General features: G+C 39.8%; 2 protein-coding genes across 7 annotated transcripts in view; both read left to right on the top strand.

Moving 5' to 3' along the window:
• Positions 1 to 504, top strand: part of AHCTF1 (AT-hook containing transcription factor 1) — an 82,249-nt gene extending 81,745 nt beyond the window's left edge. For all 6 annotated transcript variants that reach the window (XM_059147007.1, XM_059147006.1, XM_059147005.1 and 3 more), the window contains one exon: positions 41 to 504. In XM_059147007.1, the coding sequence (XP_059002990.1) occupies positions 41 to 230 (190 nt within the window). In that variant the 3' untranslated portion in view covers positions 231 to 504. The remainder of the gene's footprint in view (positions 1 to 40) is intronic.
• A 984-nt stretch (positions 505 to 1,488) lies between these two features.
• Positions 1,489 to 12,573, top strand: part of LOC131815279 (kinesin-like protein KIF28P) — a 60,914-nt gene continuing 49,829 nt past the window's right edge. The window contains exons 1-2 of the mRNA XM_059147011.1: positions 1,489 to 1,554; positions 6,866 to 7,060. Of these exons, the coding sequence (XP_059002994.1) occupies positions 1,489 to 1,554; positions 6,866 to 7,060 (261 nt within the window). The remainder of the gene's footprint in view (positions 1,555 to 6,865; positions 7,061 to 12,573) is intronic.

The raw sequence follows: 12,573 nt of genomic DNA, 5'->3' as shown, positions 1-12,573 counted from the left end.
TAATGTGTTTATTCTTACCTGAATTATGTTTTGTTTTCAGAAGCAAAGAAGAAGATAATTGGTCACCTCCTCCTGTGAAAATCCGGCTGATTTCTCCTTTGGCAAGCCCAGTGGACGGAGTCCAGATCAAGCCTCGAAAAGCGACAGCAGTGGCGGGAAGAGCTCCGGGAAGGGGCAGGAAGAAGCTGTCTTCCTTTCCAAAGCAAGTTTTACGCAGAAAAATGCTATAATTTTTTTTCAAGTTTTTAATGAACACCAATTTGTAAAATCATCCTAATTGTGTGGATTATTAAAAATCATCTAATTTGGGAGAAAATAATTTGTATAAATTACTGTAAATTTTTGTAAACAGAAGGTCTTCAATAAGTATAATAACTCCATTAAGGAGTGTGATTCTTTTAGTCTGGGCAGTTTTTCTATTTTATATTAAGACTTCATACATTTATATAATATGTAAATATGGCTTATTACTGGAATGTTAAATAAAGTGTATACTTCATGGTAGTTTGTGTCTGTTAGATTTTTGAGAGGGGATTTCTGTTTTAATAATGATTTTATAATGCGAGTAGGCATTGGTCCCATTTTCTTTTGCTACAGTTCAAGGTATTAGACCAGCCTTAAAATGAAGATGATTGAAGAACTGATTTTTTTTTAAAGTTGCTATTTTATAATTTATGCACTTTGCTCCTATGGTTGAGATTTCTAATCATAAAATGTACATATATCTATTTTTGCCTGTTACTATGTTGAAATTGAATTATGGGCATGTAATTTTGCCGCATTTTGTAGTTGAACAAATTTTGTATATTCTACCTCAAATGAGTCCTTTTCCAAGCAATGCATTGGTTAAATACAATGTTGTCATTTCTTGTTCAGCAAGCTTAAAGGCTCTTTACCTTTATGGTCTCTTCATTTTTCAGAGACTATTATCCAGATTAGAGTGACCGGTTCACTGCTCACTAGCCTCTTGGAAAGGTTTGAGAGGAAGGGAAATGTCGAACAAATCTGTCTCATGGTTGCTCGGTGCACCTCGTGTGTGCCTAGTCTCGCTACAATAAGTCTGAACAAATTTTATTATATTCTTGCTGTGAAGGAGCTTGCTATTAAAAAAAAAAAAAATCACAGAAATCCCTTAATATTCAGGTTTGAAAACTGACGCATTTTCGTAGGACCTCAGGCACAGACTGTTGAGGACGGGGATCGAGTGTGAGGTGGGAAGGGAAAAGAAACAAGACACTTGTGTGCAGTACGACTGTGCAATTCAGTGGGGACGCTTGATGTAGCCTGGGAAACTCATCCCGAAGTTAGTGCTGTAAAATAATTTATAACAGGTCATCGGATAGTGTGTAACGAATGGACCATTAATAATTGATTGTCTAGAAACAAACTGCTTGTGTTGGCTAAGCTTGTAATGTGTTAGTATGAAGCAGAAGCACTGTGCTTTCCACCTTATTTTTCTACCAAATCAAAACCACCAGAGCTGGGAAAATGACGACCCCTCTGCCGAGTACGGATGGTGTGCGGGTGGCTGTGCGCATGCGGCCTTTCAGTCAGGTTAGTGATGAATGCGATGCCGCCTGGTTGAGACTCTGACTAGATCTTGCATTTTATTCCTTGTTCTAATGATCGTTATCAAACGTGTATTCAAGCTGCTTGTCATTGATGGAACATTAAACTTCTTTAAATGAACTTGTTAAACGAGTAATTTAACGATCGCAACATAATTAGTGAACACGTAACCTCATTCCTTTGCACAAGTAGCTCAATAAAAAAATAATTGATGAGAGAAACGTACTGCAAGTTAGTTTTTTCAAACCAGTGTGAGTTGGTGAATACAGATGCATGCTCTTTTTAACAAATGTCCTTTTCCTCCCAACTGCTCCTTCAGCTGTGTTGCCACTGCAATGTAGGGTAAAAGAGAAGGGATACTTGTCCTGGGACCCCGTAGAAACCTCTGATTACCAAGGCATTAGTTACAAGTTTTCCGATAACTGACTGCTGTGGATCAAACGCAGTCCTAGAGAAACGGTGCATAGCAGTTTGCAGTCTCGTTACGTAAGTAATTGGTGACGGAACGTACCACAGTGGTGAGGCAAACAGCTCCCAGAGATGGATCAGGTCTAGTTCATTCTGCCTGGCTCGGTCATGAAGATTCTGGAGATGGAGGCATTTCACATGACCCAGGGGCCAAGTGAGATTCGGACAAGGATATTCCAGATGGAATGATGAGCAAGGGCTGTGTCGGTCCCGAATGGCATACAGGGAGCGTCATGGAGACCATACGTGAGGTCTTCCCATTTGGACCTTGTTCAACCTGATGCTCTCCTCACTGGTCCATTAGTATTCAAGATTGCTTTGCACGTTTTCCGTCAGTGTCTGTGATTTCTACTCCCTAACATTCATCTGTATCACAGCTACCAGGTGACTTGTCACAGGATAGCTTTCTACGCCCAACTGGACAACTTCAAGTGCAGGGGCTCATGGGGGCTTCTACAGAGGCATGGCTTTTCAGGCCCCCGACTGATAAAAATAAAGGATTTTGTATGCAGTTTAATGTCTTAGCCAAGAAGAAGGAGGAAATAGTCATTTTATAACCTAACCTGTCATAAGGCTAAAGGTAGTCCAGGGGTATTTTTCACTGGCCTTTAATACTGTTAGAGTAACTACAAGTTTTGAACAGGATGTAGAAAGTAGGCACCTTAGTTCCATGGCTTTTAGGACCCCTCATCAAACAGATGGCATTTGATCATATTCCACCACCAGTTTGGGCTAGCTTATACTGGAACAGTAGCACGGAGGAAAGTGGGCCAACTCAAGAGGTGACAAGGGTGGATGGTTCTGGGCAACTGGTGCCCCTTGGGAGGGGGAACCCCGACTCTCTGACTTCCAGTCTTTATGCTCATGGTGGGGTCGGAGCACCAGCTTGGTGAGACTGACTGTGTTTGAAGATACAGCATTTTCTTAGGAGCCCTTGAAGTCAGATGAGCTTGACTTTCTCACTCACCCACTATGTGACCTTGAAGGTTTTAAGCTCTCTGAGCCTTGGTTTCCTTCCATACAAAATGGAGATGTTGTTAACTTACGAGGCTTACTATCACAAAATTAGATGAAATAATTGTTAATCAACACAGTGCCTGACAAGTAGTCTTGATATTAGCCTCTATAATTTTTTCTTATTTGAGAGAGACCAAGACGATATTGGGGGGCTGGGGGGTGTGCAGAGAGAGTCAAGCAGACTGCACTGAGCGCTAAGCTCAGTCTCACGCACCAAGATCAATCCTGTAACACCAAGATCATGACCAGAGCCAAAACCAAGAGTCAGATACCCAACTGGCTGAGCCACCTAGGTGCCCCTTTACAATCTTTTATATAAGACAGTTCACCTACTATAGGGTTCGCTCACTTCAAGTGTACAATTCCGTGATTTCTAGTATATTCACAGATTGGTGCTGCTACCAGCAGTTTCAGAACTAAAATATTTATGACCTCAAGAATCAGTCACTTAGCTTCATCATCCTTGTCCCTCTGGTTCTCAGCAGCATTAGTCCGTCTATTCCCTGTTCTGCCCAGGTCATGTGAATGCGATCAGTCTTTTGTGACTGGCTTCTTCGACTTGGCATAAGGTCTTCAGGGTCCATCCACGTAGCACACACCAAAATTCCATTTCTTTGTGGGTGGATACTGTCCCATTCTATGGATGTACACATTTTGTTTAATCCACTCTTCAGTGGATATTTGAGTCGTGTTGGCTTTCTCCACAGCCTTACTTTGGTTTCTGCAAGAAATTGAGTCGTGTTGGCTTTCTCCACAGCCTTACTTTGGTTTCTGCAAGAAATAATGCTGCTATAGACACTCGTGTGTAAGCTTTTGTGTGGGCACATGTTTTTATTCTTGGGTTTACACCCAGGCATGGAATTGCTGAGTCATACAGTAACTAGTTTCATCACTGGAGGAACTGACTTTTCCAAAGCCAGCTGTACTGTCTTGTGCTCCCCACAGCCAGTGCACAAGGGTTCCACTTTCTCCAATCCAATCTAGCTATGTGACTATCCTAGCCTCTCTGGGTGTGACATGGTACCTTGTGGTTTTGAATTGCAGTTTCCTGATGACTAAGGATGTCAAGTATCTTTTCATATTGTTGTCCATGAGTGTATCCTCCTCAAATGTCTCATCAGATCTCTTACTCATTTTTAAATTGGATTATCTTTTTACATGGAGCTGTTCTTCTGGATACAATTCCTTATCAGATAATATGATTTGCAAATTTTCTCTCATTCTGAGGGCTGTCTTTTCACTTTCTTGATGGTGTCCTTTGCATCACAATCATTTCTAATTTTGATGAAGTCTTACTTTTTTTTGCTTTTGGAATTCATGCTTTCGGTGTCATTAGACTCTGTCCAATCCAAGATCATGACTATTTACTCCAATGTTTTCTTCTGTACTGAAATCTCTTACATTTAGGACTTTGTTCCATTTTTTAAAAAAATTTTTATTTATTTTTTGAGATAGAAGCACCCAAGCAGGGGGAGTGGCAGAGGCAGAGGGAGAAGCAGACTCCGCACTAATCAGGGAGCCCAGTGCAGGCTCAATACCAGGATTCCGGGATCATGACCTGAGCTGAAGGCAGATGCTTAATTGACTGAGCCACCCAAGGGTCCCTCGTTGGTCCATTTGGTGTTAATTTTTGCATAAGGTATGAGGCAAGGGTCCAAGTTCATTGCTTTTGCATGTAGCTCTCAAGTTTTTCCAGGACCACTTCTTGCAAAAGCTATTCTTTCCCCATTTTTGGCAGTCTTGTTGAAAATCAGTTGACCATGGAGGCCTGGGATGATTCTGTATGCCTATCGCTGTGCCCGTATCATGCTGCCTTGGTCACTGTTTGGTTTGTACTAAGTTGTGAGATTGGGAATTGTGAATCTTACTTTGTTCTATTTCAAGATGGTTTTGGCTCTTCTGGGTGCCTTCCAGTTCCATGGAAATTTTACTATCAGCTTGTCAATTTCTACAGAGAATCAGGTAGGATTCTGATAGAGATTTCACTGAATTTGTATGTCAGCTTGATGAGTTACCATCTTAACAATGCTAAGTCTTCTCACCTATGAACATGGGGTCTTTCCAATTTTTAGATCATCTTTAGTTTCACTCAACAATGTTTTGTAGCATTCAGAAGATATGTTTTGTATTTCTTTTGTTAAGTATTCCCAAGTATTTTGTTCCTTTTGACACTACTAGAAATGAAATTTTTCCATTTCATTCTTAAATTCTTCCTTTCAAGTGTATAGAATTGATTTTTATGTATTGATCTTGTATTTTACAACCTTACTGAACTAATTTATTCGTTCTAATAGTTTTTTTGGAGAGTTCCTTAGGATTTTCTTTAAACATGGTTTCCTTTGGTTCCATGTGCTTATAATGCTCACAGTCTGGCATCTGGTCACTGATAGATAATTTCTGTTACCTGCCGTTTTCCCAATATATGGGTCTTACTCTCCTGTTTCTTTGCATACCTTATCATTTTTTAATGGAAACCTGACACGAGATAATATGGTGTAGCAAATCTGGGAACTGATTCTCCCACCCCCCGTATGTAGCTTGTTACTGTGGCTTATTTGTTGGGTGACTGGTTGGACTATTGTAGCACAGTCCATCCCTCACCTCAGGAGGGCACAGCTTTGGGTATGCCCTGGACACCCTGGGTGACACTGGTTTGGGTTGGGCTCATTCCTCTCTTGACATCAAATTGTTCGACTCCACGGATTGCGGCTGACTGCTTTGTTGTCAGCAATTCCTGGAGGCATAAATTACTCTGCTAACTAATGCAATCAAATTCAGGTTCCTTTAAAAGGAACAGTCTCTGAGAACACTGACATATTTTTCAGGACTCCAGGGGGGTCCATCCAGCTACGGTGTTTCCCAGCCACCCCCATCCCCTCCTTGCCCCCGCAACTTCTGCAAACTAGAGGGCCTATAATTTAGTCCTTATCAAAACAGACCTCTCCCAATTCCCTTCCATCATGACTTCCGTTCTTGAGTGTGCCCTTAGGATCCAGCTTCTCTAAGAGGGCAAATGAAGTCCGTGACTTTGAGAGGACATGAGCTGCTATCCCCCTGGGCAGGATGTCTACACCTTGGCTCCAGACTTGGCGGTGGGGACAATGGCAAGTTGCCATTTTAGAAGCCCAGCACTTGTTGACTATGGAACAGCTGCTCGAGATCCTCTCAGCTTCTCTGTCCTGGCGTGGACCCACCACCTCGGGGACGGCCAATGCCCTAGTGTTCTCAGAGGGCTGATCCAAAGTAGAGCCTCTGTAGCACACCGGCTACAAGAAGGAGTCCCACCTTCACCAAGTCTCTGCCAGGACTTAGCCTCAGCAGCAGGGTAGGATGTGAAATGCTGAGATCCTGCTCCTGCCAAGAAGAAAGCCCTCCACCTGCAATCTGGGGAGAGAGGCAGCCTTGTGGTGGGGGCTCCAGCAGTCTAGGAGAGTCTCTGCCTGGCTGAGCTGGCAGGAGAGAGGAAGGGAATGGGCTGGCTTCAGATACCAGACTCCCCTTTCTTCATAACTGTGCTACACTTCCTTGAACAGATGTTTTGTCATTGGCCATCTGCCCTGAGGACCGTTTCCAGGGTCCTGAAATGGTTGTTTTTCCTTTTTCATGAAACAGGGAAGCTCTCTGTTGCCGTAGTCATTGCTGTTAGCATAGCTGGGTGTTAGGCTGGTCTCAGAAAATTAACATCACTAGAGATGATGATGAATAACCGGTAAGTGCCCGTCTTAATTCCTTAGGAGGTATGTATCAAGACTTGCCAAACAACTTGACAAAAACTACAATGATGAACTCTGAATTTGTAATTTGACTATAGAGAGAGAAGAACTCTGGGAGCAAATGTGTGATTTCTATGCATTCCGGGACCACCACAACCATACAAGACCCTAAGAACCCAGAACATAGGAAGACATTTATTTTTGACCTGGCATATTGGTCTCATGATGGATTTCAAAAGGACCAAGATGGTGTGTTGATTTCAGCTGATCCTAGCAGTCAATTTGCAAGCCAGGTAACTCGCTTCAAAACACAACTTCAAAGGAAAGGTGGTTTGTTTTGTTTTCTTTTTTTAAATGAAGTATTAATGGTAGAACAGTATAATTTTTTAATGCAAGCATGCTCTGGTATATACTTCCATTTGAGAGTTTGATTTTAAATTTTTTCCTTTTTCATGCTAAACATGAGGTCCCAAAGTACAGTTATTGCCTAAATAATTTTTAGGAACTCAATCAGTTGAATTACCATATGTTGTCATATTTTGAACAAGAAGTGTCAGTCAACTCAATTATATCTTGCCTCTCTGAAATAAGAAAATAAGCAATATTTGTGATACACTCAGCATTTGAGAATTCTTATTTTACCAAGTATTTCACATGTGCCAAACATTATTCCCTCCTGGGGAGTTAGATAGGCAAGTGCTTTCGAAATGTTACATGTTCTGGGATAAGAACATGGGATGTGATGGGGTAACAATGGAGAGGAGGTCATTTCAATCTGGACAAAGCTCATGGAGTTTCTAGGATCTGGGTGTGTGTAGTTTCCATCAAATTTGGAAAAGTCTCAACCATCATTTTTTTCAAATATCCTTTACCCTGACCTACCTTATTCCTTCTGTGATTCCAACCAGGCTTGTCCACAGGTCACTGAGGCTCTGTTCATTTCCGCCTAATCTTCTCTCTCTACTCTTGTCTGCCTATTTGTCTTTCAAACTCAGCTGAAAGCTCACAGCTTTTATTAAACCACTCCCGAAAACTCCCCCTGTCGAATACTTCTGTCCTCAAAAACTCCCTAAAAGGATCTCATGGACCCTGGAATGCTCTTGAGAACTGCCATCCCAGAGTAATCAATTAAAAAAAAAAAAATCAAATTAAATTTTGTAACTAGTCAGTCAATTGTGGGGAAATGGGATTAGGAAGCGCTCCATCCAAAACACAGCAGGAAAAGAGGGGGAAAGTAAAAAAGGAGATGGGAGGAGTAGAACACAAATAGTGAGCAGGTAAACTCAGTGCCAGCCACATCACTTACTACAGCAAATGTAAATAGACGTGCCAATTACAAGTCAGGAATGATTAGATTTCATAGAGAAAATGGGATCCAACTCTGATTAGAGAAGCCCCACTTTACATTATCATGTAAAAAGTAAGGAAAACTATAGAGGCCATATTTACATCACATAAAGTAGATTTCACCACAAGAAACACTCCATAATCAGAATCAATTTGTTAAGGAAACATACCATCCTAAATGGGTATGTTCCTAATAATAGAGCTTCAAAGTACATGAAGGAGAAACTGCTAGAAATTGAGGGAGAAACAAACAAATCTACAACTGTCATTAGTGATTTCATCACTCCTCTCTGAGTAATGGATAGAACAAATAACCCGAAATCAGTACTATACAGAAGACCAGACCAACACCATCAGCCTAACTGGCCATTATGTATTAGAGAACTCCATTGCTACCCACCACCCAACCACAGCAGCACACATCTTTACAGCTGAACACAAAACTTCCACTACAACAGACCATATTCCAGGTCATAAAACTAGTATCAATATTGTGAGATAACTGAAATCATACAAAGTACATTCTCTGTCCACCAAACTAGAAAGAAATTAAAGATACTGGGAAAATCTACAACTATTTGGAAATAGCAGAATTCTAAATAATCCATAGGTTAAGGAATAAACCACAAACAAAATTAGCAAATACTCTGAATAAGAAATTTAGGGGTGCCTGGGTGGCTCAATCGGTTAAGCATCTGCCTGTGGCTTGGGTCATAATCTCGAGGTCCTGGGGACGAGCCCCACATCAGGCTCCCTGCTCAACAGGGAATCTACTTCTCCCTCTTCCTTTCCTCTCCCCCATACTCTTGCTCTCAAATAAATAAATAAATAAAATCTTAAAAGCAAAAATTTAAAAATTTTTCAAAATTTGTGGGTCATAGCTCAAGGAGAGGCTTAGAGAAATTATATAGCATTAAGTTATTAGAGAAGCACAATCTCAAGTCAACATTCTAGTCTTCCACCTAAGAATTCAGAAAGGAAAGAGCAAATTAAATACAAAGCAAGCAGAGGAAGAAATAAGAAAGCAGTAATTAATGCAAAACAGTAAAATAATAGGAAAACCGATGAAACTCAAAGCTAATTTTCTCAAGAGTTCAATGAAATTGAACCTTTAGCCAAACCAATCAGGAAAAAAGATACAAAATACCAAGATGAGAAATGAGTCATCATGGCAGATTTTAAAGACATGTAAAAAGGAAGGGAATATTATGAAAAACTTATGAAAAACTTATTGCAAATAAATTCAGCAAGTTAGATGAAATGACACAAGCCACTGAAGGTCACACAAAAACAGATCATTGAACTAGACTGAAAGGAACTGAATTTATAGTTAAAAACCTCACAAAGAAAACTCTATGTCCAGATGCCTTTGCTGTGAATTCTACTGAAGTAAAAAATAATGAGAATTCTTAAAACAAAACAAAACAAAATCCTAGAGCTGACAGAAGAAGGAGCATTCATTTTTTGAGGACAATATTACACCAAAACCAGCCAAAGTTTATGAAAACACTACAGGCCAATATCTATCATGAACGTAAACACAAAAATTAACAAAATTTCAGCAAATAGAATGTAAAATATTTTAAACAATACATTTCTATCAAGTAGGACTTTACTGGAATATAAGATTGGCTTAATATTTGAGGATCAATGTAATTCATCATATGATCAGAATCCCGGGGGGCAATATTTGGTCAGATGCAGAAAAAACATTCGACAAAACCCAATCAAAATTAAAACTCTCAGTAAACTTAAAATAGGAGGGAACTTCCTGGAAATAACCTTCCCTGAAATACATAGGTAATATCATATTTGATGCTGAAACACTGAATGTGCTCCCCCTAAGATAGGACAAGGCAAAGAGGACCAATCTCATCATTTCTATACAACATTTACTGCAGGTCCTAGCCAGGGCAAGTAGGTAATAAATAGGAAATTAGTGATATGCAGATTAAAAAACGAATAAGTAAAACTATTTTTAGATTACATCATTATCCATGTATCTATCCATGTAGAAATCAGTAACAACAAAAAGGGTTACTACAGTTCATAAGGTTGTTTAGCAAAGCCAATATACAAAAATCAATAGTTTTTCTCAATACTAGCAGTGAACAACTAGAGAGTGAAACTTAAAATATTTACAATAACACCAAAAATATGAAATACTTTAAGAATAACTTTAACAAAACATGCAAAAGCTGTTCACTATAAAACATTATTGAAAGGAAGACGGACATGCATTAGAAGACTCAATATTATTAAGAAATCAAAATGAGTGGGGTGCCTGGGTGGCTCAGTGGGTTAAGCCTCTGCCTTCGGCTCAGGTCATGATCCCAGTGTCCTGGGATCGAGCCCCATATCGGGCTCCCTGCTCGGTGGGAAGCCTGCTTCTCCCTCTCTCACTCTCCCTGCTTGTATTCCCTCTCTAGCTATGTCTCTCTCTGTCAAATAAATAAATCTTAAAAAAAAAAAAAAAAAAAAAAGAAATCAAAATGAGCAATCAATTCAAAGCAATCCCAACCCAAACCCCAGCAATAAGGTTTTGAAGCAACTGATAAGCTATTTCAATAATTTACATGGAATGGTAAGGGACTTACAATAGCCAGAATTATTATTTTTTGAAGATTTTATTTATTTACTTACTTACTTATTTGAGACTGAGAAAGTGAGGAGGGGAGCAGAGAGAGAGAGGAACAAGTAGACTCCATACACTGAGCACAGAGCCCAGCATGGGTTTCCATCCCCTGACCCTGAGATCATGACCTGAGCCAAAATCAAGAGTCAGATGCTCAACTGACTGAGCCACCCAGGCCAAAATTAATTTGAAGGACCATGAAACCTGAATAATTTAAAACCCACTGGAGAGCTTCAGTTATCAACACAGAGTGGTACTGGCTGAAAGATAGAGATAACAGATCAATGGAACAGAAAAAAGTATCCAGAAATCGATCTTCATATATTGTCATATTTTTATGAGGATGCTCTAATGGGTTGAATAGTGTTCCCCCCCAAATCTAGATCCACTCAATACCTTAGAATGTAACCTTATTTGGAAATAAGATATTTGCAGAAGTAATTAGGCCATAGTGGATTACAGTGGACCCAAAATCCAATTCTTCTCTGATGAGGGAAATTTGGACACAAAGACACACGGGGAGAATGCCATGTGACTATGAAGGTAGGTGGAATGATGTAGCTATGAGCCAAGGAATGCCAAAGAATGCTGGGAGTTACCCGAAGCTGGGAAGTAGTAAGGAAGGATTCTTTCCTAGAGCCTTCAGAGAGAGCATGGCCTTGCCAGCACATTGATTTTGGACTTTCAGCCTTTGGAATCATGAGAGAATAATTTTCTGTTGTTTTTAGTCACCTGTTTAGTGGTAATTTATTATGGCAGCCCTAGCAAACTAATACAGGTGACAAACTTCTTCAAAATTAAAGCCTTCAAACAAATGATGCTGGAGATATTAGATATCCATGTAGAAAAGTATGACTTTCTTATTCTTTCCTCACACCATATAAAAATGAATTCAGAATGGATCAGAGACCTAACTGTTAGAGCTAAAATTATACAGCTTCTAAAGGAAAGGAGAAAATGTCTGTGACCTCAAATTTGAAAGATATCATAGGACACAATCTTAAAAAATATTTTTTAAGTTCAAGTATAATTATGATAAGAGAAAATAATAAATGAGACTCATTTGAAAAAAGCTTTTGCTCTTTAAGACATCCCAGTAAGAGCATGAAAAGGCAAGCTATGAAGAAAGAAAATAGTTACAAGACAGATAAAATATCCAAAATATATAATGAGAACATAAGTAGTAACCTCTTTTACCTCAGCCATAGCAACTTCTTCCTAGGCACATCACCAAAGGCAAGGGGAGCAAGGGCAAAAATGAACTATTGTAACTTCATCAAGATCAAAAGTTTTTGCACAGCAAAGGAAACAGTCAACAAAACCAACAGACAGCTGACAGAATGGGATAAGATATTTGCAAATGACATAGCAGATAAAGGGTTAGTGTCCAAATCTATAAAGAATTCATCAAACTCAACACCCCAAAAATAAATAATCCAATTAAGAAATGGGCAGACAACATGAACAGACATTTCTGCAAGGAAGACATCCAAATGGCCAATAGACACATGAAAAAGTGCTCCACATCACTTGGCATCAGGGAAATACAAATCAAAACTTCAATGAGATACCACCTCACACCAGTCAGAATGGCTAAAATTAACCAGTCGGAAAAGAACAGATGTTGGCGCAGATGTGGAGAAAGAGGAACACACCTACACTGTTGGTGGGAATGCAAGTTGGTACGGCCACTCTTGAAAACAGTATGGAGGTTCCTCAATAAGTTGATAATAGAGCTACCCTACAACCCAGCAATTGCACTACTGGTTATTTACCCCAAAGATACAAATGGGGCATGTGCACCCCAATATTTATAGCAGAAAC

This window comes from Mustela lutreola, chromosome 14, assembly GCF_030435805.1.
Source record: "Mustela lutreola isolate mMusLut2 chromosome 14, mMusLut2.pri, whole genome shotgun sequence".
Taxonomy (NCBI): Eukaryota; Metazoa; Chordata; class Mammalia; order Carnivora; family Mustelidae; genus Mustela; species Mustela lutreola.
Note: the sequence above shows the minus strand (reverse complement) of the source record. Positions and strands in the feature narration are given on the sequence as shown.